Source organism: Opisthocomus hoazin, chromosome 1 (genome assembly GCF_030867145.1).
Source record: "Opisthocomus hoazin isolate bOpiHoa1 chromosome 1, bOpiHoa1.hap1, whole genome shotgun sequence".
NCBI classification, from domain to species: Eukaryota; Metazoa; Chordata; class Aves; order Opisthocomiformes; family Opisthocomidae; genus Opisthocomus; species Opisthocomus hoazin.
The window spans coordinates 5,526,967-5,552,997 of NC_134414.1; the positions used below are offsets into that span (position 1 = coordinate 5,526,967).

The window sequence follows — 26,031 nt, forward strand, 5'->3', positions numbered from 1 at the left end:
TCTCAATCTGAATGTCATGAGAGCTAGAAGCACCTGGGAATACTAATACTTCATAATGTTTGGGCTGTACATACCACTCGCTTGCATATGGAATGAACCGTACGCAAGTGCTGAAGTACAAGTGAGAACACAAGCTGGAATGTGCCTGGAAACCCAGAGGCTGAAGCATCCTTTCCACAAGTTACAGCTCTCGTGAGACCCCACCTGGAGTCCTGCGTCCAGCTCTGGGGCCCCCAACATAAGAAGGATATGGATGTGTTGGAGTGGGTCCAGAGGAGGGCCACGAAGATGATCTGAGGGCTGGAGTACCTCTCCTACAAGGACAGGCTGAGGGAGTTGGGGCTGTTCAGCCTGGAGAAGAGAAGGCTCCAGGGTGACCTTAGAGCAGCTGCCAGTGCCTGAAGGGGCCAACAGGAAGGATGGAGAGGGGCTTTTCACAAGGGTGTGTAGTGATAGGACAAGGGGGAACGGCTGTAAACTAAAAGAGGGGAGATTTAGATTAGAGATTAGGAAGAAATTCTTCCCCATGAGGGTGGTGAAACACTGGCCCAGGTTGCCCAGAGAAGTTGTGGCTGCCCCCTCCCTGGAAGTATTCAAGGCCAGGTTGGATGGAGCTCTGAGCAATCTGGTCCAGTGGAAGATGTCGCTGCTGATGGCAGGGGGGTTGGAACCAGGTGATCTTTCAGGTCCCTTCCAACCCAAACCGTTCTATGATTCTATGATTTTGTTGAGTTGTGGGTTCCAGTTCTTCTCTTAATTGCACAATGGTTGGGTGTGATTTCTTACCATCATCCAAGTCCTCCTAGAAATTGGTCTGTTTGCTGCTGGTGGTGATGGGGAAGACACGTTGCTTTCCTCAAGTCAGGTAGTACAGCAGAGTCAGCTTCAGGGTCTGTTTTTCAAGACCAACATGTCTGAAGGGTTTAGGTCAGGGATCTGCAATCTGCAACATAACCATCACAGGTGAAATATGGAGGGTTTGCAATGACTTGCTGGGAACCTGCAGAACTTCATAGAGATGACAGGCAGCACCTACTGGAGCCTGGGTCCCTCTGAGGTCTGAACACCAAGAAGCTGAGGGTGGTGAGGCTACTGTGAGGGTGATGAGGCCCTGGCGCATGTTGCCAGAGAAGCTGTGGATGCCCCCTCCCTGGAAGTGTTCAAGGCCAGGTTGGATGGGCATTTGAGCAACCTGGTCTAGTGGAATGTGTCTCTGCCCATGGCAGGCAGGTTGGAACGAGATGATCTATAATGTTCCTTCCAACCCAAACCAATCTATGGTTCTGATTCTATGAAGCTGGGACCTCCTGGTCAGAGACATCTGAGCTGAGCCGCAGCCAATCAGCTAACTTAGGAGATGCTGTCCTCTGGTTCGTTTGCTTTTCTCTTGGTGTATTGAGTTTCAGATGTGACAGGAGAAATCATGGTCTGACACAGTGCTGGAAAGGCTGCTGAACTGTTGTGCGGGCAAAGCATGGCTGTCCCTTGAGCCAACATCAGTCCACAGCTGCTATAGGGAAAAGGTTGGGGAATAGAAAAAGAGACGCCTGTCAGTGAGATCATCTTCCATCCCTTTCTGGTGTTGGAAATGGATGCAACCTTTGAGTCACACTTCATCCCGGGCTGAAGTTAATTAGTCTGGATTGGTGCCAAGGTTGACAAATTTATGCTGTTGTCTTGTTCCAGGCTTACTCCTGTTCATCAAGCTGCTTAGAGTCAGTGGATGATCATCCCTGATGAGCACAAGGTTGCTTGATTCAGTGTTTCATACTTGCTAATCACATGCATCTCTAAAATCCACATGACTTATTCAGCCAAAGCAAGGATGGTGGAGCAGCGAGATTGAGTCCTTTTCTTACAATAGGTATCTATACATAGTCACATCCTCAAGGTTGTTGCAACGACAGTCGTAGTGTTGGTGATCTGCTGAAACTCCTTCTAGCTCACCAGCTCTCAGCTGTGTTGAGCTGGGAGTCCCAAAGCAGAGATCATGCTGACTTTGTTAAAACCAAAAATCCTCCATGTACTGAGGGGCCCAAAACTGCACACAGTATTCGAGGTGCAGCCTCGAGTCTTATGAGGAGCAGCTGAGTGGTCTGGGGTTGTTTTGTTTGGAGAAGAGGATGCTGAGGGGAGATCTTCTCGTTCTCTACAACTACCTGAAAGGAGGTTGTAGCAATGTGGGTATTGGTCTCTTCTCCCAAGTAACTAGGGATAGGATGAGAGGAAATGACCTGAAGTTGCATCAGAGGAGGCTTATATTGGATATTAGGAAAAATTTCTTTCCTGAATGAGTGGTCAGGCCTTGGACCAGGCTGCCCAGGGCAGTGGTGGAGTCCCCATCCCTGGAGGTGTTCAAAAAATGTGTAGATGTGGGACTTCAGGACATGATTTAGCAGGCATGGTGGTGTTGGGTTGATTGTTCGACTTGATAATCTTAGAGGTCTTTTCCAACCTTAGTAATTCTATGATCCAGCCTAACTTATCAACAAAGGGATACATGGGTCATGAAAAGTTCCAGAGGACTTTAATGGAACTGGTGGATGGAGTTTTTCCTGAGTGCATCATGTCTTACTTCAAGTGGAAGTATTATATCCAGTTCTGTTTCAGCAGTGTGGAGACTTTGTCACAGATGAGCAGAGTAAAAGCAACCCCTGTCCCAAAGAGCTTGAATCCTAAATGTGAAAGAAGAAAGAGGATGCAGGTGGCTGAGGAAATGGCGAAACAGAGAAAATCAGTAAGGAGGAAAGTGTTCTCCATACTTCAGATCCTTTATCAAATCCTTCACCAGTATCAAGATGAATGAGAGTTTTACAGCCCTGGCTCTGCAGCTGGGGGTTGAATTCAGGCACTGGAATAGCCTGGGGTTGTTCTCCTCACTTCTGCTTAAAAGTCAGAGATCCTTGTGTCTCCTGGGATATCAATCTGTCAGGCTGCAGAGATTATTACTAAATTAAAATCATGCATAGAGCGCCGGCAACCTTGGCTATTTATTATTACAGGTGTGCATCTGAACATGGCAAGAATTTAGGAATAAAAGAGGCTAACGTTACTGGACAACCTGGGAACAGTGGAGCAAGCTGACTGAACAGTAGATTTATCCAGAGAACGTGTGGTGGAGCGGTATGTCTTTCCCTGCCTTCACAGCTCGGAGCTAGGAGGTATGGGGTGATCTGCCATTTTAGGGCACTCTTTGCTGTGGAGGCCACAGTTTGCTAAATCAAAGCATTTTGTGAAAGAGCAAGACTGAGCTGAACTTGCAAGACAAAGGTAAGGCTCAGCAACTTGATCCGACAGTGGAACTGGCCCTGCTGTGAGCAGAGGCTGGACCAAACCTTCAGAAGTCTTTCCAATGTCAATTATTCTGTGGTTCTGGTTCTCACTGGGATGATGAAAGGAGCCATGAGCTACTAGCTCTGGTGCAAACATCTCAGAGGGTTATGATAAGTGGTCCAAAGTGCAGCTGGCAGCCAATAACTAGTGGTAACCCTCAGTAATCAATACTGGCATTGATGATGTTGAATGTCTTCATTGATAACTTGGATGGAGTCTGCTCTCAGCAAGCTTGTGGGTGGCACCAGATCTCTTCCTGACACAAAAAAGGGGTGCAGTCCTTATCAGGTAGAAGTTTGAAGACTGTCCTGGGCAAAACACCAAGAAACATGCTGTGGGGCACTACTGCACAGCCAAGGAGAACAGATCTTTTCCCATCTGTTCAGCACTCTCAAGTGGAGCTTTCCTCAAGAATTTCATCTTCCAACCCCTGCCCTTCCACCCACAAAAATAACAAAATCATGCACTTAGTACAGAGAGAAGGCTCTCCATCCAACTTGTTGATCTTTGCCTGTGATTATTCCTCTTAAACGATGAAGGAGGAAGACAAAACTTGGTGGACACTTTCACGTCCCGCATTCATATTTGTGGTCTGCCACAAAGGCCTTCTCTATTATATCTCTCCATACAGCAGTGTCTGTAGAAGTCCTTCTCAGGGGCAGTGTGGTCCAGATCCATCAAAGAGGTGTCAGAATACAGAGGTATTCCAGGTGTGTGGATGCTCACGCTCAATCAACGGCAATGAGGCAGGATATGATATGTGCTGCCATTCAGCGTGACCTGGATAGGCTGGAAAGTTGGGCAGAGAGGAACCTGATGAGGTTCAACAAAGGCAAATGCAGCTGCCATTCAGCATGACCTGGATAGGCTGGAAAGTTGGGCAGAGAGGAACCTGATGAGGTTCAACAAAGGCAAATGCAGGGTCCTGCACCTGGGGAGGAACAACCCCATGCACCAGTACAGGCTTGGGCTGGATCTGCTGGAGAGCAGATCTGCGGAGAGGGACCTGGGCATCCTGGTGGACGACAGGTTAACCATGAGCCAGCAGTGTGCCCTGGCTGCCAAGAAAGCCAATGGGATCCTGGGTACATCAGGAAGAGTGTGGCCAGTAGGTCGAGGGAGGTTCTCCTTCCCCTCTACTCTGCCCTAGTGAGGCCTCATCTGGAGTACTGTGTCCAGTTCTGGGCTCCCCAGTTCAAGAAAGATGAAGAGCTACTGGAGAGAGTCCAGCGGAGGGCTGCAAGGATGGTGAGGGGACTGGAACATCTCTCCTACGAGGAGAGGCTGAGGAAGCTGCGCTTATTCAGCCTGAAGAAGAGAAGGCTGCGAGGGGACCTAATATATACTTACAAATATCTGAAGGGTGGGTGTCAGGAGGATGGGGCCAAGCTCTTTTCACTGGTGTCCAGTGACAGGACAAGGGGCAACGGGCACAAACTGAAGCAGAGGAAGTTCCGTCTGAACATGAGGAAGAACTTCTTCCCTCTGAGGGTGACGGAGCCCTGGCCCAGGCTGCCCAGGGAGGTTGTGGAGTCTCCTTCTCTGGAGATATTCGAGACCCGCCTGGACGCGGTCCTGTGCAGCCTGCTGTAGGTGACCCTGCTTCGGCAGGAGGGTTGGACTAGATGACCCACAGAGGTCCCTTCCAATCCCTACCATTCTGTGATTCTGTGATTCTATGTCCAAAACCAGGATGAACACATGCATCTGGGTTGCTGCTAACCTTTGGAGGTGGATGGGGTGTTCTCCAGCCTTCACTGCACTGCTGAGATACTGAGGGGTTGACTGGAGATGTGTTGCTGAAACGCCCAGGTTGCCTTCCCAGTGCCAGTCAAAATAGCGAGCTTGGCTTCTTTTCTGTGTTGGCTGCTGGCGCTGAGACCTCTCTGGGGATGGTGCTGGAAGGGCCAGCATGCAACTGCCCACTGATGATGGGCCCGGTGAACATGTCCTCAGGCTGAAGAAGTGAAAAATGACAGTAATTTCCTGCCCATGCCAACCAAGCAGAAACGTTCTCCCGTGAAGTTTTATGAGGCTGCAGAGACTGGAAAGGTATGAAAGGCAGAAAGAACTGATCAGTGGAGAGGGAAAAACTGATTGAAAGGAAATGAATGTTGTTGAAACCTTGTGGAAATTTAGAAACTTCTCTGAAGACCTGGGCCTGATTCTGACCCAGCATAGTGAGGCGGCAAAACCTCAACAAATCCAGCACCGCAGGTTTGCAGAGCCCGTCACAGAGACTTCAAGATGCTAAAAGCGCACAGGTACTGATGTAAAGTGTGGGCACGAAGCAGATGGGTGCCTAGAGACTGGTGTTGCCCTGACCTGATGCTAGAAGGGGTCTATCATAAATATCATGTGTTTTGTGGGGTCTCATGGTGTCTTCAGGAGCAACCCAACCACCAGTGCTCCACGTGGGCTCCCTATGCCCTGCTCATTGGTGAGTTCTTCAGGGCGTGGCATAGGAAGGGAGGTCTTACCCAACCCCAGGGCGCATGCTCTTATAGGCACGTATTTTCAGAAGTCCTGGCTCCAGCCCAGAGGTTGAGGCGCACACGGGGACACCTCGGAGCCCTGGCTCCTTCTTACACCTTCCATCCCCAGCAGCCAAAGCTGATGGTTTTCCAGGGGCTGGGTCTTTTTCCAGCTGTTTGAGGCATCAGGACCCAGCTTTTCCAATCTTTGCCCCCTCCCAGAGCCCCCTGCCTGTGCTGCAGACTCAGGAACAGGATGTCTTTGTTTGGTGGGGCACCAGCTGCTTCCCGTGGGCTGGACAGGATGGGCTGAAGCAGCATTCTCTGGCAAGAGCCACCGGAGAAACGCCTGCTCTGGAGGTGGCTCTGTTGTGTCCTTGTTTGGCTCGTGCACTGTGAGGGATTTCATTGATACTGGGGAGCCCAGAGGGGAAAGGGAGAAAGTAAATGTGACACAAATTACAAAATGGAGAAAAAAAAGAGAAATCTTCTGTTTTTTCATGTGAGTTTTAGTATTTGTTGCATTCAACTCACCAAAATTCTGGAAAATAGGACAATTGCACTCAGTGCGGTCACACAGTTTCTGTGAGGTATAAAGCAAATGGCTTTTAGAAAGAATCACCTTTCTTCTTTGATGTTTCACTTGAAAATTGGTGAGTTCCGATAGAGAAACAATGCTTTTTGAAGGATCCAGTTTGAGCTACGGGGAGAATACAGACACAATTTTCCAAACGAGGGGCAGCATGAACTTTTTGCAATCCCACAGCCAGGTTTATATACGAACTCATTGCTAACCTTGTTGTTAACCTTACTGTTGCTATCTCATAGGCAACATCCCTGTGCCATGAATACCTTTCCCCCCTGGACCTCCAAGTACTTTGTAGACAAAGGCAGGTTTATTATCTAGGTGTTAGAGATGGAGAAAACAAGGGGTACAGATAGAATTGGTCTGGCATAATACAGTTTTTTACACCTGAACTAATTGCTTGAGACTCCCTTCATTGTTGCTGGAGACAAACAGACGCTTCTATTAATTTCATCCTAATACAGATGATAAAAAAAATCAGATGACCGGCTTCAATGTATTTATGCAGTGTTTGTGATGGGCACCTAAGGGCAGAGGAGGGGGGAGGAGAGCCATGCATCTATATATACGAGTATTTTTTCTCTTTAACTACCCATGCAAGATATAAATATCTGAATATTCACAGGCTCTTTCCTCTACTAGTATGTGATGATGGATGGACAGATAACCTTTCCCCATAAAAATATACATAGTTAAGGGTAAATTTTTCATTGTCATCTCCAGCTTGTGTTTAACAATTTCTTTTCCTCATTTTTTTTCCCTTGGAATATTGTTGTGGGTGGAGAGTTCTGACCTGTGTCTAACATAATATTCTTGGATGGGTTTTTTGAGTAATGGCACTGTTATTGTACAACCTCCAGCAAGAACAATTTGCGAAGTGTTACAAACTTTTCAAAATGACCTGACAACAGCTCTCCAGCCAAAGTGGTTTTGCAGGGATCTGTTCCAGCATCCCAGGGCTTGGAACGAGGGAGGCAGAAACAGGCGTCGGAGGTCTGTGCAAGCTGCGCTTCGCTTCAGGTTCGTAATGTTGGTAAAGGGGCTTGAGGTCTGATGCTGCAGCCCCCATGTAGAGGAGTTGTTCCCTTTGGGGCAAGAGAGGTTCAGCGTGCTGAATGCTTTTGGAATAGCCTAAGCCTGGAGTTACAGGGTCACCTTTATGACCATCTCAGAAGGTTTCTCTTCACCCTTGGCCATCTACTACACAAGTGCAGAGAAGGGATGTGAACAAAGAGCCAGCAGACTTGTGCTCAGACCCTGCAAGGACCCTACAAACAAGAAGATGATCACAGGAATGTAGATATTGAAGCCTCATTCATGGTCATGCTGTTCCCCCAGGCTACCCTCCAGTCCTGCCTCTGGGACGTCAGTCTATTTTCTTTAGACTTGCTCACGGCAAAACACAGGTCCAATTGCCTTGAAATTAGGGAGAAACTCTACCTAGGAGGGACCCCGATGCAAGTTGCTGCTATAGGAACCAAGGTCTTCATGATGTAACATGGGCTGATCTGGTGCGTCTAGAAGCCCCAGTGTTATTTTTGCTAAGATTTTTAGAAATTAATTTATTCTTCCCTGTGGGGTTTGGGTCCCATGAGGGGCTGAATGGAGAAGGTGAATGTTCACAACCAGGCTTTAAATCTGCCAAAAGCCAATTGTCTACCAGGATATATTACACAAGGCTGTGGCAGACAGGTCTAATGTGCGACTCCTTGTGCCGTCACGCCAATTCTCACAGCAATGTGAGAAATCGGATATGGTGTCTGGGTCAGAAGGGGTGGGACCCTAATATTATATTAAGGTGCTTTGATGGTTATTGAAGGATTTAAGGGGGGTTTTGCTGCATGGGTGGGATGAGGAGACAGTGGGGGAGAGAAAGAGCAGGTTCATGAGCTGGTTTGGAGAAGCCTTCAGAAGTGTGGTGGGACCCAGAGTGGCAAGAGCACTGAAGCTAACACCCTGCAAATACTGGTGGGGTGATGATGGATGGATTTGCTGTCTGCAATGAAGCAGTGACTGAACGCATCAGTCACGGACCCGTGCCTGCGTGTGCTTAGTGCTGTACAAACACCCTCTGCTGTGTCCTGTGTGTCTCAGGCCCTGAGAGGGGTCAACCTCTTTCCACTGGTGCCAATTGGTGCTGTGGGTCCCTCACTGTGCAGGTTAGCAGGATCTGGCCTCCACTCCTACCTCACCCCTTCCAGAGGCAAGTGTCTCTCTTTGGTGTGATGAGTATGTGGGACCTCAGCAAGATTCTGTGGCCAGAGTGCCGGTCGCTGCACAAACACAGCAAAGCTGACATAACCATAATGAGGGAAAAAGGCTGACTTTTGGATTGCAGAACCAAGGGCAGCGATGAAACAAGTGATCTGGGTGGCAGATTAGATGGTTGGAAATCTTCCCAAATTGCCTGAACCCTCTTAACTGTGGGAGCCCCATACTGATGTCCCCCTCAAAGCAACCTCTGCCCATGGTGTTGCTCCACCCAGTGAGACTGAAAGCAGGGATGCAAGCGCATCACCAAATTTGCCTGGACTCACAAAGACGTGTGACTAAAACCCCCTTGCTCCCCACTGAACAAAACTGTGGGCAGCAGATCTCCTGCCTGCATTCCCTTGTGATGAGCCCTTCCTCCTTTGTGCTAACGCGCTCCTCTGGAAGCAGTAAAGTTGGAATGAACCTATATTAAAATAATAGAAAGACCCCAGAGGATCTTTAACCAGGAGACCTTTAATAATTACTACCTCCAAGACTCTTGCTACTCCATTTGAACCAGGATTTCTCATGCTATCTGAGTCCTGGAGCAGAGCTCAGGTCCGTTCCCACAAGGCTTACGAATGCCACGTGACTTAATTGTCCTTGATATTTTTCTAGTCCCGTCAAGGGCTTCCTTGGAAATGTTATATAGCTGAGAAAAAGTTTATTATTTGCTGTCAGGGGGCAAATAACACCAGGGCATCTCTGAAGACGTCTATAACGTATCTGCGTAATGTGAAGGTTAAAATAAATCAGTAAAAAGAGCCACTCTCCTGAGGCCAATAGACTGTAAAATATTTCATCAGAAGGCCTGGATATTATTGCGCTTGTAATTAATCTTCCTGGTAATAGCACGGCTTGTTTCTCCTGCCGCCTTATCTCACTCAGTGTTGTCGCTGGCCGCTAGATGTCGGGGAAAACCCTTTCTGCATCGATTTTGAGGACGTTTCTCCCAAAATTGGGAGATGCTGAGTTTCTTCGTTCGTATGAGGTCCGGGAAAATGCCTGATGTGGTTGGGAAGTGGAGATGCCTTGGCTGCTGCTTTCAGCTGCCAGTGTATGAGCTGCAAAGCGGACCTGTCCCCCAGCTTGTCCCCTTGGTTTGCAGCCACGGATCACTTTGCATAACTGATGAGGCTTAGCACTGGCAAAACTATATCCATAGCACTGACCATCTTTCACCCACTGCATGCAAATCATCTGTATTTTTATCATTACCCCCCCGAATTTTACCTGGCTTTTAAACCCAGGCTTTCCTGAGCATTTGTAACCCTTCTGTTTTCAGATCATCACATTGCAAGCCTGCCGTGGCTTGATTTTTATGACCAGAGGGAGTAGTTTTTTTGTCTGTGAGTGCTGGGGACAAATCTTGTGCAACAAATACATGCCTGCAAGGAGCCACGGCTCAAAATGGACTTTGGGAGTCTGTGGTCAGAGAAAGGTGGTGAGAGAGGACACTTTGTGGGGGATTCTCGCATGCAAGGAGGCCGTCTTGGTGCAGATGTTCCCCTCCTATCATGCACACCCGGTTGAGGCATGAACCTCCTCCCCGGGAAGGGTCAGACTCCTTCACCGAAAGAATCCAGCAGGAAGGTGCCAGAGATCCACATGTCACTCCCTGTCTCCAAGAGTGGTTGCAACACTTTTTTTTTCACACAGGGGAAAGCGGGACAAATGCAAAGCGGGAGTCCCACAAGACGGAAATGCTATTGAAATGTTTTCTTGTTAATTAGCCTCCTCAGCCGTGTGCTTCCTGACTCTTGAGCAAGAGCTGATTGCTGCAAATAGCTCTGCCTCTCAAAGCCATGACCTGCCGGAGAGGGCCAGCGCTCTTGTGAAGGGTTGTGTTTGGAAAGAGGATGCTTGAAGGTAAAAGGAGGAGGACAGGGAGGGGGTCTCTGTAATTTGGAGATGATAGAAGTGATCCTGCCTGTCATGTCTCTTGGGGGTCCTCCCTGCTCTAGGTCTGCTGTTGCTTTTTAGCCCAGCCTGCTGCAACTTGAAAGTGGGCTTTTTTCCCTGTGTTAGAAAACAGCAGGGTGGGGAAATCTTCTCATGGTGTATTTTAATTCATAATTTTCCTCCCAGTAATAGAATCGTAGAATCACAGAATCGCAGAATGGTTTGAGTCAGAAGGAGCTGTGTAGATCATCTCATTCCAACCCCCCTGCCATGGGCAAGAACTCCTTCCACTAGACCAGGTTGCTCAAAGGCCCAATGTGCATGGCCTTTTGCAGAGGAGGCTGAGAAATTTGTGGCTGGGTCTTCTTGGCGAGTACATGTTTGGATTGATGCGGCATGTATGAGTTTTGCTGCGATCGAGAGAGGCTGCGGCCGTGGTCACAGTGCTGGGAGCCAGAGATGGTTTTTATAAACATAAATTACAGGTGTGACCCATGTTTCTTTCTTGCCAGGGTGTTTGCTGCAGGCAGGCACCCCAATGCATCCTACCCTAGCTCAGGCAATGCTCATCCGTCTCCTTCATCCAGCTGGAAAGGTTTCAGTATATTCCAATATGGTGAAATGCTGAATATTTGCCACAAAAGAAACAGATCAATCTTTGCTCTTTTCTGTCTTCTTTTCTACTTGTCTTTCCTCAGCAAGGACAAAATCTCATGTAAGCTGCTTGCAGAAGGACTGTATGCTTAACGCTACTGAGAACGGGATTTGATTCACCACCTTCACGCTCAACCTGTTGAGGTCAACCTCTTTAACCATAACCAGTCCTTGTGAACTGTGGTGCCCAGAAGTAGGATATGTGTGGGTGATCGGATGTCTCTGGCTACCAGTGCTGGTTTTGAAGACGAGGTGAACGTCCCCCTCCTACTCTGCTTTCCCTTGTGGTGTAAGTCTGGGTGGTAGAGCAGCAGAGACTCCTTTTTTATGGGACATATATAGCAGAGCCTGTAGAATTTCACATTCTTGGTCACAGAGGAAGCTTTGGGACAGAAGAAAGCTCAAGACACCACCTAGTCTAAATGCCTACACTGAGGACCATGCTGCCATTTCATAAAAACCCACAGTAGAAAGGAGTCCAGACTTTTTCAGTGTTTCTCTTCCACTGACTTGGTAAGTTTCCTCTGGAGCCATCCTAGATTTGCTGTGCTGCAAATGACGGCAAGACAATCATCACATTCTCTCCATGGGCTTCTTTTGTCTAAGCTGTTGTCACTACTCCATCAGTCTGTCTTTGTAAGATGTATTTTCTTCAGTCTCTTATCATCCTTTCTCTTCTGTGAGATTTTCCTGTGTTTGATCACCATTGGACTGCGCTTTTTCACAGTGTTGATGGTGTTTAAAAATGTCATGTCTCATATATATGGTTGGATGCTGAAGATTAAGTTAAGATGAAAAGAGAGAGGGTTAAGATGACTGAAAAAAGGCCTTCTCTTTTTGAGGGCAGATCTAATTCATGCCTGTCAGTCTGTTCCTTTCTGGACTAAAGTTGCAGAGCTTAGTTAAAGAGACATTTAGATTTTTTTGTTTTCCCTCCAACCTGAGACGAGATAGTGATTGTGTCTGTTAACTGGCTTACAAGGCACAGTTGATTTCATGCCCAAGTGTGAGGTGCCTTCCTCAGAGAAGCAAAGGCCTTTCTCGTTGCTTGGACCTTCTGGACGTTTCCTGGAAACCAAATGAACACCACAGTCCGGCAGAGGCTGGGAGGCTGTTGTGGCAAAATGAGTTGGAGCAAAAGATAATCTCCTATTTTTATACTGCACAACTCCTTGACCGGTTGGGATTCCTCCAAGAGCCAACTGGACATGATGAATAGCGGTAATTTCAGAGCTATGCATATTCTCACAGGGTGCAGTTTTCCACAACTACTGCATGATGAAGAGGGGGTGAAAAAATAAGGTTTCTAATCAGTTCCAAGTCAGCAGCCTGGACTTTATCCTGCAGCTTCCAGCTGGTGAGGTGTTTACAAAGGAACGACTCGTGCTTGCAGCAAACGTAAGCCATTGTCCTGTTTCCAAAACGCTAATTTATACAGTTTTTGCTAGAGAAGTTGGGAAGCAGGTGTCTCCTTCATCCGGATTGAAAGACATCGCTCTATTGCATAATCTTCCCTACAAAATTGTTTCCTCTGAGGATATTTTCTTTGCATGTCGCATCCTTTACTATGGGGGTTTTCTTTGCTATTATTTCTCTCCTTACAGAACTGATATGCCAAGACCCCGAACTACACCCATATCCCTTATTGCAGTCTCACTTGTAACATAATGAGTAACACACTCAACACAGCCCTGTCCTTGCAAAATAAATTCCCCCAAGGAGCTGGATATTGGATCCCACCATGACCAAGCCGTATTCGGGCAGACTCCATGCTAGAGCCAGGGATGTGAGAATTAAGGTAAAAGTGCCCTCTCGTGGCAAATAGAGTAGGTATCATTCGTCATCATTTTGGGGAAATCCTTAACGGCACAGGGGTTGTGATTCGTGTATGGTTTCTAGTCTGCACACACCTTATTGAGGTGGACAGTGTCCCTTTGAGGTCTTTGTGTTGGTATGCTTCAAATTCTTCCTCAAGACACCCAGAGGATAACAGAGTTGGTTTTCCTGAGCCACCCACTACTGGAGGATGGCAGTGGTGGGCTCAGGGAAGAAAAAAATGTGTTCTTGGGTCCAGAGATAACTAGGAAAGGCGTTGGGCTTGCAGCAGGGTGGTGGGTGGGAGCCTGGCTCTCGGGAACACACAGCCAACAGCAAGCTGTCAGGGTCTGGAGTTTCTTTTGCTTCAGGTAGATCTGCTGGGAATGAAATGTTTGCAGCTGCAGAGCAGAAACCAGACTGGGGCAACCCTCCCGCCTGGAACCATGAGCCGGCTTAAAACAACACTCTTTCTAGAAGAGATGATTTAATAACAAGAAATGTAATAAAGCAATCTGGGGCTTTTGTTCTGCCTGTTCTCAGGCCTGTGATTCAGTGCTGCTCGCTAGATTAGCTGTTCCTGCACATTGTCTGAAGCAGTCACCCGTTACGTACCTAATTAATCAGAAACCCGGGTAGACCTGTGCCTCTCTGATAGGAACCGTAAAAGGGGAGCTTTATGGACCTTTTTCCTTCTTTCCCTTTTTGTTATGAGAAGAGACATGGGGTTTTCTTTGCAATAATGATTACTCTGGAGTACCGTGACATCTTCTATGCTCCTGCTTGCTCTACCACTTCCCTTGCTCCACGGAAGACAGATTTATGTCTGGGCTAGATGATTCTGCTTCTGAGGAATTCACCACATAGGGAAGGCAAAAAGCAGAGCAGGAATGGGGTTGGGTCCTCCAGTCTAGCTCAGCCATAAAGCTTTAGGCAGATAGATGAATTCTACAGGCACCTTGAGATATCTGCTGCTCTTCTGTCCAGAGGAGGTCAATGTGTCCTCCGCATCCCACCAATGGGTGGGATGGTTGCTACCTCAATTACCTGGCTTTGCTGTGCAGCACCTCAGGCTCCATACTTCATCTTTGATTCCAATGGCATTTTGGTGGGTACAGCTAGGATCTCATATTCTTTTGTGCTCATATGATCAAAGGTGACTGAAAGTTCCCACCTGAAGACACTTCTTCAGTCAGTGAGGATGGATGAGAGAAGGCCAAGCCATGGTGCTTTATGGGGACTGCAGTTCAGAGGCACTGTGGAGGCACAGGGCAAATCAGAGGTTACTCCTTCAGGACAGGAATGAGGTTTTGGTCACTTGCTGGTGTCATAGGGTACCTGTTTGAGGAAGGTTTGTCTTTTACAGGACCTAATACAAGGCACACTTGACCCAGCACTAGGCCCTTAGATACTTCTGGGGTACAAATGGCAGCAATGCTAACAACGGCCATAGACATACACTTTGCTGGGTGAAGAGAAGCAGCATTACAACTGCCTGTCACGACGATGGAGGTATAAAAAAGCCCTAAGCATTGCTGTTCCTTCCACACATTAGTGGTAAAAGGGAGGAACCAAAAACGACGTGAAGTGCCCAGGCCAGAAAGCAATGGGAGGAAATGTCAGCACAGCAGAGCCTGGACTGTTCAAAATCATGAATCAGCCCTTCGCTAGCAGCTGGCTTGACGTTCACGAGATTATATAATAACATTCAGCTTTGACAGCCATGGTTTTCAGATCCACAATTTCAGTTTGTTACGACTATGTCAATTTGTGAGCTGCTGTTTTCATCTGGAAGCTCTTGGTGGTCCACCTTTGAAAAGGAGGTTGGGCTAGAGACTACTGCAGGTCCCCACTGGCTGGCACTGCTATGATTGCATGATGCCCACATAATCCCACAACTTAAAGAGTAGTTGGGTTTGGTCTTACTCCCAACTGGGAGGCCTTGAACAACTCATTTCAACTCTGTGGAGCCCGGACTCCAATCAGAGTCCTGCAGGTCCTTCAGGAGAATAAATGTCCCCCTCCGAAGGTACTGATCTCCATGGGAGCCTCAGGATGCTACTGCAGTAGTCATGATTGATAATAGCACTATGTTGGGGGGCCACTTTATCAGGAAACACCACGACGGGAATTATAATCACCATTTAAAGGCATTTTCTCCCTCCCTCTGGTGGGTTATCAGATTACAGGAAACCAGAACAGTTCTGCTGCCTTATTATGAGAGATGGATGCTACTGTTTGGAGCGTTTGACCATCGATCTGCTTCCCCGACACCCTCACTCATCAGGGGATGCACTGCTCATTTGATGTGTGAAGGCTGCCCAAAGCTCTCTTGCTTTTCTCCTTCCTGGCTGGTGGATTTATCTCTGTTTTGCAAAGCACCAATATTTATTCTGCTGCTTCCCCAAGCTTTCCCCTCCCAGCAGCAAGCTTACTTGCATGGAAAGATGGATCTCTATTTTCTTAAATGCTCAGGCAATTAGGTTCATTCTGCAAGTTGTCCCGGAGGGGAGTTCTGCAGTCAGCCCTGCTTTTGGCTGCAAATCCTTTTTCAATATGGCAACAGCCTGTAGCTGACCTCTCCTCAACCCGGACTGTGCAGCTAATGCTTCCCGAACCCCTGATGGGCACGCTTTAGGGGAAGTCAGCATCTCTGCAGGCCTCCAGATGGGTTTCAGTGGGGTTTGTAGCCCTCTCCCTGTGCCTTCTCCATCCTTCCCTTGGACGAATGCAACACCCCTTGCAGCCCTGGGAGGACACAAGTTCATGGGTCCATGTCGAGCATCCAAAGGGGACTGCCTCTAAGATGAGACTTCTTATGGCACCCACCACCATCTTTCCAGGTCCTGATATCTGGTAGGCCAGTTCTTGTGCTTTGATTAAACCCTTGCTCCCCATCTGAGCTTGGGGGGTGGGACTCAATCATACTGTTCTCAGGGACAACATGGGGGTCTTGACAGACAGAAAGTGCCTTGGTTTCTCCTCTACTTTAGGTTCCCTTCTCTGCTCTCTGGTCTGTTCTCAGCACTGTTCTGCTGCGAGGTCTATGTCCCAGTGCTGCAGGACAGATGTAGCCAGGGTGATTTACCCTGAGTGACCACTAACAATTTTATTCATCTTAAGCCAGATTCTGCTCTCAGCGTGCAAAGCGCTTTGGCTGAGACTCTGCAATCCTTATGACTGATATCACCTGTATTTGCATCGCTGTTTATTTTAATTTACCCAAGAGTTACAGCTACCCTCACAGCCTGTTTCTCTTTGCACCAGCTTAATCCTCACCACTGTGATCACCTTCACAAGCGTTTCTTTTCTAAGCACATTTTGGGTTGCAGTCATCTGGCTTGCTTTCTACTTGGCTCCCTAAGAAAGCACAACTTATACGACCATGTTCTGCACATGCCTGTGTCTGTCTGTTTATCTCTTCAAAAACCATTAAGGCTGTTGGCCAACTTAAGCCAGAGAAAGAGGGAATTTCTAATAAGTTTTGTGAACCCAAGCAAGCAAGAGAAAGAAATTCTGCTGATGGTCAGTGGAAAAAAGGGCTGAGGAGTGAGCACAACCCTTGCTAGACATCAAAAAAACCAAGGTATGGGGGACCAGAGTCCTTCAGTTGCACCCTCATGGAAATAACTTTCAAGCATTTGTATAATTTGCTGTTCAAATATTACAGCATCTCAGAGCTGCGACCAATTAACCCTGAAGTAAACTGAGGTGGGATATGGGTATTTCAAGGGTAAATAGCACAAATGTCTCATAGAGTTTCCCGTCTATGTTTTATATCGAAGAAGACTGGTGTGAAGTCACCAGGCAGGTTTTTTAAATTGTTATTATTATTATTAAAAGGCCGTCTGCCATGGCAGACATAAAAGAGATATCATGTTCATTGCTCATTCCTCGGGCTGTGCCGCACATGTTCGAGAGCGCACAGATCCTGCCGAAAAGGAATTTCCAGTCCAGTTAGACTGATAAATTGTCGCTTCCCCACAGAGACTCCTGTTACATGTTTCAGCTTAGCGAGAGCTTGGTATCATTACAAGGATGCTTTCCACTGCCGGCGTGCGGCACAGAGACTGCCTTTCCCGGCAGGGAGGTTTGCCTGGGTGTCTCAGCAGCCTTCCACTGTGCCGCATGGTTTTAATGCCAAAGGAGAAGTATTTTATATATCTGTTGGGTGAGGGTGTGGGAAGGGGCAGCCAAGGGGGGGGTCTGTGATCCTCCCTGCCCATGCCTGGAAGCAGAAATTAGGCATGGTGTGTCCCTGCAATCTCTGGAAAGACTGCACTCCTCTTGCTTACCTTGACCATGAGTATCCCATGGGTTTTCCTCCTAAATCCATGAACTACCCCACCTGATTCAGTCTGACATGAATTTAACAGGGCATCACAGAAAACACTCACAGTGGCACTGTGTTTTGCATCCTGTGAGGGCTTTTCTGTGTGATCCAGATTGGAGGTTGAGTGGTGCCCCCCGCTACGGCTGAGCAATGCCCCATGCCACAACCCTTGTTTGTGTGTGCTGCCATTCCTATTGAAGCTGATGGGATTGGTCACCTCCAGAAGTCTGACTCCGGCTGAAATTCAGCCTTTTGCCAGGCCAGGATCCATAGATGCTTTCAATTGTTTCTCCTGGTTAGAGTGCATTAATTAGGGGTGGGCTTTGCCCTGAGTCATTGTAAAACGAGAAAGAGAAACTCATCTCCATTGCAAGGATGGAGATTTGTGGTCTGCAGCCAGTTAGAAAGCACTAGGTCAGGAGCATCAACAGCAGCTCTGAGGCAATGACAGGCATAGGTAAAGGCTTCAATTGCGTATCAGGCCATTTTTAGCTCAGTGAAAGGAATAATTATTGTCCTGTGTATCTTAGGGACAGTGAAATGTGGCACGGTTACCTCAGTGAAACACCCAGCAAGCAAAGAAGGTTTCTGCTGCTTTTTTCCCGACAGAGGATGCCACTCTGCTGGCAATAGACTCTCATTGTGACTTTTGGAAAACCCTGGTATCCCTCTCCACAAGCAAAACTGGCCCAGTAAGATGATTCAACTCTGTCTACATGGGCTTGTTTCAAGATTTCTGCTTTTTTTTTTCATACTGGTCCTATCTCAACTCTTCACTTGTTTTCTCCAGATGATAAAAATGCGTTAGAAATACAATCTAAAGGAAGGCTGAGAAACAGGGCTTTTGGGGCGCAAACCACAGCTGCATACAGACCTGGGGATAGACTGAAGATACGGCTCCTTTTGTTTGATTGTTCACATATTTGATACCTGTGGGTATATGCTACAAACAGTCAACATCCTATCAAAAAATAAGAATTGGTGTGTTTCCCCTTGTCATGGTTTAACCTGGCAAGTTTGTCCTCCTGGGTGAAATGATCCATTTTGAAGTCCCAAATACTCGCAGCCTCTCAGCAGCATGGTATGGGGATGTTTTTCTGGTGGAGCAGTGGTTAGTGTACTTGCAGAATGGAAGAAAGTGTTAAAAATATTGGAGACTTGGAGACAGGAAACCAAAAACCTGGGGATAATATGTGGAAAACCATGGGGTTTGAGAATTTGACCTTGTAGACACACAGGACACAAATCTTTCCTATCCCTCCATGAGGCAGGCATGACTTGGACACCATGGCTGGGGCAGGACGAGAAAAGCTTGGAGTGCTCCAAAGGGAAAAATAGAGCAGGACACATGGATTCGCTCATCTACAAAGGCTTGGCTGGAAATTTAAGAATTTAAATGAACTCTGCAGCAGGAGAAATACACCAGGCCATCATAACAAACAGCAGGAGATACAAGTGCAAATTCACTTCGCCATTGTCCTGCCAGACTCCAGCGATAAAGCCGGGGTTGGCAGAGGGGGGGTGGATGGGAGGAGACAGAGCACTCCCGTGGAGGCAGGTGCTGGCAGGACGAGATTAAAATGTCCCTGACTTGTAAAGGGGAAGCGGAAGAGCAAGAGGAGATATGATAAACCTGTAATACCAGCCGAGGAGACGTTTAGGACTTTCTAAACCTCTTGCGATCAGCACTGGGGACTCCTGGTCTCTGCAAGGACTGCTGTACTTAGAGCGATGTGCAGCAATGCACCCTGATTTAAAAGGATTTCTGCTTTCTGTTTTGGGGTCTCCACTGTCTACCAACTATGGACCTTGCTGAAGCTTTTACAGCATCTGGGATGTTCACAGCTTCTCCCATGTAGATCTTCTAGGGTGTATTAAGGACAGAAACCATACACCTGCTTTTCCTCAGTGGGGACATTTATATTGTCTCTCTCTTTCTCTTTCCCTCCCTCCTTCACAAAACATGTTGGAACTCAAGTACTTTGGAGACTTCTGCTTTTCTGTCAAATTAACTGGAAATTGTTGAAGGGGCTCAAAAATTACTAGAGAAAAAGCAGACAGTCCATCAGACAGATATATGCTCCCTCCCACACGCTCCAAGAGTGACTGTACAAACTTCGTCATCTTAGGATGCAACAAATCACTCCCACCTTCAGCAAACTCTGGCAGCAAAGAGAAATTGCAGCTCTTAGTATTTCTGAGCAGTGGAGTTGCTGTACTTATATTTTTCCTTTGCAAATATCCTATTTCTGCAGAAGAAGGAGTTAGAGCCCGCAACACGGTTTGATTTTCTGTAATTCCTTTTGTGCTTGCTTCAGGGTGGCAGGGGTGATTTATATGAAAAAATTTGATATAAATGACTGTAAATTGTGAAATGTGTGGGTAGGAGATGCTGTGGATACCTGTGATGTCCGCTGTCACAGCCAGGGATAAATAGAGAGCCTCACATGAAGGTGTGGTATCTTTGTGTTTCCTTGAATACAACTGGCTGTATTGTGGTGGAGAGACAGGCTTATGGACATTTGATTTGACCAGCTTAGACACCAGGCAGGGTCAGGGTGCTTGGCCTGTGATCTGTCCCATGGATGAGAGAAGTCACAGGGAACTGGTCTGCCAACAAACTCTGTAAGCCCTTGCGAATGGCAGCAGGCTCCTGATGGTAAAAAAACAATTCTGCTCCAGCTGCTGTGCCCTCAGTTGTCCCTCTGTCCTGCAGCCCTGGAGCTCTCCTTGTCTGCCCACATAGCTGTGTCCTTCTCAGGCTTGGAACAGCCTTGTTCACCAATTAGGAGAGCACCAAAACTCAACGTTGCCTGTGCAACTGAGGAGCTTTGATCCAGCCATGCCCATGCACCACACTGTTACTGTGGAAGGGTTGACTTTGGGGTCCCTTTCATGGTGTAGGGTTATGGTCCACTTTGTCCCCTACAGGTCCTCTTTGTCCAGACCACAGGAGGAGGTGAGCAAACCATGGGCTGTCTCCCTTCTGCATGAGTGAATCTGACTTTCAGGACAGGGTTTTGCCTTTTGCTCACCTGACAGGGTAGATTTTGGGGAACCCAGCCAGGTCTCTTATTTCACCAAGGGTGCAGCAGTGGAAGAGAAGCCAGCAGCCAAATGGGGCAAGACTGAGAAGGGTGGACCTGCCTGCAGAGAGGATGGGGAAGTCGTGCCCTGCTCTCCACCCTGTCTCCTCCTGCCCTTTGCCTGTAATATTTACTTCAGCCATAAACCTCTGAAGACACCAACATTCTCTTACTGTGTGCCCATGTTTTAGATGCTGGGGGCCTTAAAATCAACTGTAGCTCCTACACTTTGTCTTAGTAAGGCAATAAATAACAGGTACATCTAAGGAGCATTGAGGTGCTGTGTTGGTATAGAAAAGAACAATCAGTTTCTGATGATGGCCTAAGAAAGGGTTGCAAATGGCATGTCTCTCTGCGGTGGGGGTTAGGCCCATTTCTCCCTTGGATCTGGAGTCTTTGACATAGATTTAAATGCTCCCTGCAGAGTTGCCTTTTTGTCAGTGCCTAATTGTTTTCTTGGCAGATATTTTCTTGTCCATATGGCAGAGAAAATATCAGTTGAAAGGGAAACCACAGAACTGGGGTTGTTCTGCTGCTCTGAAAGTGGCTGGAGAACCCAATTCCCAGCAAGGATTGTTGTGGGTTGGTCCTCCCCTTTCCCTTGGGGCAAGATGCATTAGGCTTAGCCCTGGAAGGCTCCCAGCAAAGACCCTTTGATGGCAGTGGGTGCTTTGAAGAGGGATGTGCAGTGAAGAAGTCCCCCACAGTGGTACAGGGAAGCAGAGAAACTTGGGACAGGAGACCGAAATTTGGAAAGGACCATCACTGAATTCAGTACCCTGCTGTCACAGACAACTTCTCAATGGGGTCCAATACAAACAATGCTTACTCTTTGCTTTCCACCCCCAGAACATCACCCAGATCATCCTATAGCACATCAGTACCAACATACTAATGTGTAATATTAGTTACACATAGTAATGTGCTGCAGGACAAGGTTAAGAGAGACTAGTTTCTGAAGATTCCCACGGCTGCAGGGTCCCCAGGCACGTGTGCCTCGTGTCACTGGAGAAAACGTGCTTGTGAAGAAGCCTGCTGCACAAATGCTCTGGTTTTGGAGCGCTCCCATGGGAGGTTATTTTGCAGCTCAAAGGCACCAGCAGCCAGAGGAATGCCTGAACCATGGCGCAAGGAACCACAGCCTTTCCTACATCTTTACAGCACCAGTAGCCTGGTCCGTCTTGGGATACGTGCTGAAATAAAATCATGGTGGTCCTGGAGTCCAAGAAAGAAGTTTAATGGCTCACTTCAGCTGGAAACGGGAAGATACTCCATAATGCTGTGGGTCTTCCAGGCGGGTTTGAGCTGATACCCAGGGATGCCATTGTACCCTGGGGTGGGAGGAGACGGCTCCTGTCTGCATGGGTCAAGCAGAGGTAGTGGTGGAGCTGCTGGATCCTGTTGTAACCAGGGTCTGTCCTTTGTCCCACACTGCTATCCAGGAGATAGGAGGTCTGGCTGGACCAGATTTCAGCATCATGTGACCTTCATGGTATCTCCCCAGGCTGTGTTCTCTGGAGCTGCATGGAGGAGTCCACTGTGGTGTCTGGCAGGCTGGATGTGGTCTGCGAGCTGCCAAACCATAAGCATGGTCCCAGACAACAGACAGAAACTCCAGAGGTGGGAATCTTCCCCAAGAGGAAGAAGGAGACAACCAGATGGGCTTTTGGACTTTTCTTCCTTCCTCAATTTCTATAAACATAAAAAGAAATTGGACAAGGCCACAGGTTTATAGCCAGCCTTGGAAGAGCTGATATCCAGTGTTCGGGAAGAGTTTTGGTATTACAATTTTTTCTCAGTGGGAGACATTCCCGTAAAGCTCCCCCGGACTTGGACGTGGATATTGTTAAAGCAGGTGTCTTTGTTTTTAAGAGATGCCGGAGCTCTGATGTTTCTTTTGTGTCTGAACTGAGTGTAAAATTGTCAGTAAGGCTCCTCTGGGCTGTTCGACTTCTCTTTACACAGACAGAGCCACCTCCACTGGGCACTGCCTGCTTGAGGAGGGGTGAGTGCAAGAGGACAAGAATAGCCCCTGAAATCCCATAGTATTTACTAAAAAACAGTGGGGCAAAGCCCCCTTTGACTCTCAAGCCAATCTCCACCTGTACAAAAATCAGCCCATGCCCCCCTCTCCTTTTTTCCTGCTTTGGACAGAGCATCTTCAGCCAAGGTGACCCCCATCAACCATCTTTTACTGCTTAGATTTAAAGGAAGCAGTAATAGGTCATTACATCCCTAGGAGAGGACTGTCTGTTCCTCTTGCACCTCAGTCCCTCCTCTCTTGGTCCCTGAAGGAGCCACTTTGAAGAAACAACCCCTGGCATGTCCAAAGTAGATTGTGAGAGGCAGACTAGGCTTTCGGGGCTGGGTCCCAGCAGGGCAGTTTGTTGGTCAGTCCATATATCACTCCACATGGACTGCAACATGACATCCCCATCATAATATCTGTGAGGAATCTCTTCCTCAGCATCTTTTATGTTACACTAACATCAGTGCTTTAGAGTTGCAAAGGGAGAACGAGGATTACGTGTTGCTAGTTATAGGTCAGAAAACATAACAATCTGAATTCCTCCTTTTTTCATTAAAAAATAACAACTTGCAGTTAACAGACTGTTTCATTACAATGGGAGCTTAGGGGGGAGGACTACCATGGCTTTGAAGCAAATGGATCCGTGTCCACGGGTCTTTGCTCGCTCAGATGCTGGCTTTGCTATTGGACAAAGGCAAGGGCTATCCCTCATGGAAGAACCTTATCCTGGGAACTGGAAAGAGTTTCACTCGATTTCTAGTGAACTCTGTGGAATCTAATGCTGTTCCAGAGCTCACAGAGCACAATCGCAGCTGTTTAATAAAGCTCTTGTCATTACCACAAACTGGTGCCAACCTACTGCTCAGTCCAGAGAGTGTCCCACGTGTGGACACTTAGCCCCTTCCAGCTATTGGCACAAGGGACTCATAAATCTACATATTTGAAGGGTGTGGTGTAATTCAGACTGAGGCATGTAAACTTGGGTGCCTCTGTGACGTCTATTCTGTCTTTGTAGTTGATGGAGATCTACTTAGCCAATCATTCCTGCGGATGGTATCCAGTCGGTAAAATGCAAGCACCTGGTCATGCTTTAGTGCCTAAAGTGTGTCTGGAGAGTCTAAGATACCTGATTAAACTTGCAGATGCAACCAAAGGTTGATGAGAGACTGCTGACCTTCTACAGTGCCAGCTGGAGCCCAGGTTGGGTGCTTTGCTGGGCAACTGGATTGTGCCCAGCTGTCTGGACTCCACAGTCTTTCTGTCTGGCCTCTCACGTAATGGAAGCTCAGGCATACAGTGAATTTGGAGATAGCTTCACAAAGGCACATCAGCTACATGCCTGAATCCAGGAGTGAGGCTCGGTTGCTTTAATGTAGGTGTCTAACATCATGTTAGACATTGTAGAACATCCCTGTTGGCCTCTAAATCTCAAGAAAGGTTCAGCACTCCCTTTCTCCTTTATCATGGTTGTCAGCCTGATGGCCCGTGGGATCTCAGCAGGTTTCTGAGTTGAGGCTGTTGGCTCCACACAGGAGCGTTTAGACGTATAGTCTCAGTATCAACAGAGACCCAGGAAACAAACCTATGGTTAGCTGTTCCCTGTTACCTGAAAATGCCTGCTTTTCTGGAGAATCCTGCTGCAGGATACGCAGTGCTTGCGTAAGTCCTACTGTTGTATGTGTAAATGTGGTCTGGCTGAGGAGCAGCAGGAGTTCCAGACACTAGACACCTTGTCTTATACACCTTGTCCAAAAGACTGAGTATATGCTGCTTTCAGATGTGGTGTAAGCCTATGTGTGGGCACATGTGGGATCCAACCATAAATGCCTACTGGTGTACCTTCCCGTAAAAAGACCTCAAAACGCTCAGAAGCCCACAGTGGTGTGTTGCAATGTGTCACAGATGCAATAGCACTAGCTAGAGATATTAACCCAGAGTTTCACATCCAGCCAGACATCAATCTGTTAATGCTAAATCTACCCCTACTTCTCTCCCACGGTTGCCCCTGTTTCTGATGTTACTTCATCAACACACAAGGTATGGATAGGCCTACGGGACAGACACTCTCTAATCCCGGTCCTACCTCTGCTGTGAAAGATGAGAGCTTTCTGCCCAAATTTAGGCATCTTCAGGGTAGTGGTTGACATCTGAGTTCAACAACTAAATGCCTGCTACAGGCAGTGGTAGGGATCAGCCTCACCCTCTCATTCTTCATCTAACACCAGGGCAAACAGATGGGTTGGATGATATGTGCTTCAGACCTGCCTCTTTGCACTACAGCAGACTCCAGTCACTTAGTTCAGGCCTCAACAGATCATCTACCTGCTCATAGACATCTAATACGAGCTGATGCACTACAGCATCCCCCATGGTCTCCAGCTTCCAATATAGGAGGACATTTGCATCCCGTACGCCTGGGGTCAGATCCACAAGCTCCAAGCATTTGTAGATGTGCCATGCATTGAGCTAACCATGTTTCTGTTATGCAATTTCTTTATTTTTTCTCCTAATATCTTCCATTTTTTCCATGCATTGTAGCTTGACTTTGCCTTACTGGAAGATCAAAAGAAATCATCACTGGCGTGCCCCTTGACTGGACTACGGGCTTACCACGGATTCAGACCTCTGTCTCCATTTTTTTCTGTCATTCCCATGGGGCAAAGGGGAATAGGTGTCAGGACTTTCGACTGTTACTCTGGCCCCTGTCACAAGCTCCTGGAAATAACATAACCTCAATTTCCTTATCTGCCGCATAGCAAAGATAGCGCGACTTCTCCTGGGGTTAGCAGCGGTTCTGAAGAATGATTCTACAGTGTTTGGAGATCTTTGGATGAAAGGCACTACAGAGCTATTAAGCAGTCGTGTTATTTATTGTGCTTTCCCAAGTGGATCTCCTTAGCAATGTAGTGTGTAAGTAGTGTTATTCTAGCACCCCTGCTGACACGCAACCTACCGCACTCCCCACGTCCCTCTGGAAGTGAATATCCTCCGCATAACTTCACGGCACTGCAGGTAGAGCTCTCACGCTTGTCCTGTTTCATAAAATGCACTCGCCTGCTTTTTCTTTCTCCTAGGCTGGTTTTACCCCAGGAAATCCATTCAATTCAGTTGAGTTTGGTCAGGATGGGATGAAAATTAAGTTCTCTTGAGCTGCACTTCTGGAACTGGACAAGATTCTTCTTTCTGATGCTCTTGAATGCCATGCTGTAACTTCTCTAGAGCAGCAGAGAAGAAAGTGAGAAGACTTAGACTTTTTTACAGTTTTCTCATTTTCTTTGCAGTCTCATTTACTGTCATTGCTTTTATGTTTAGTGTAAGGGAGAGAAGGAGACACTTGGTGATGCAATTCATTTAACTCACTGACGAAGTCTAGGTGGAGATGAGTTATGTCCTAAATGTGCTCTTGATTACATCACTGAATAATTCAAAACTTCTGTGTAGAGGAAAGTGTCTGCCTTTTTTTTTTTCCAGATGTCACCACCAGGATGCGTGGTGGTTTTGAAGTCACCACTAGTTTTAACACACCTGGCACTGGTTGCTCTGACCCCTGTGCTGGGCTGAGTATC

At 47.5% G+C, this 26,031-nt stretch overlaps 1 protein-coding gene across 1 annotated transcript in view; it reads left to right on the top strand.

The window, feature by feature from the left end:
- UVRAG (UV radiation resistance associated) overlaps positions 1 to 25,085 on the top strand; it is a 150,791-nt gene extending 125,706 nt beyond the window's left edge. Inside the window, exon 15 of the mRNA XM_075415600.1 lies at positions 25,004 to 25,085. Within this exon, the coding sequence (XP_075271715.1) occupies positions 25,004 to 25,058 (55 nt within the window). The 3' untranslated portion in view covers positions 25,059 to 25,085. The remainder of the gene's footprint in view (positions 1 to 25,003) is intronic.
- Positions 25,086 to 26,031: the final 946 nt, after the last annotated feature.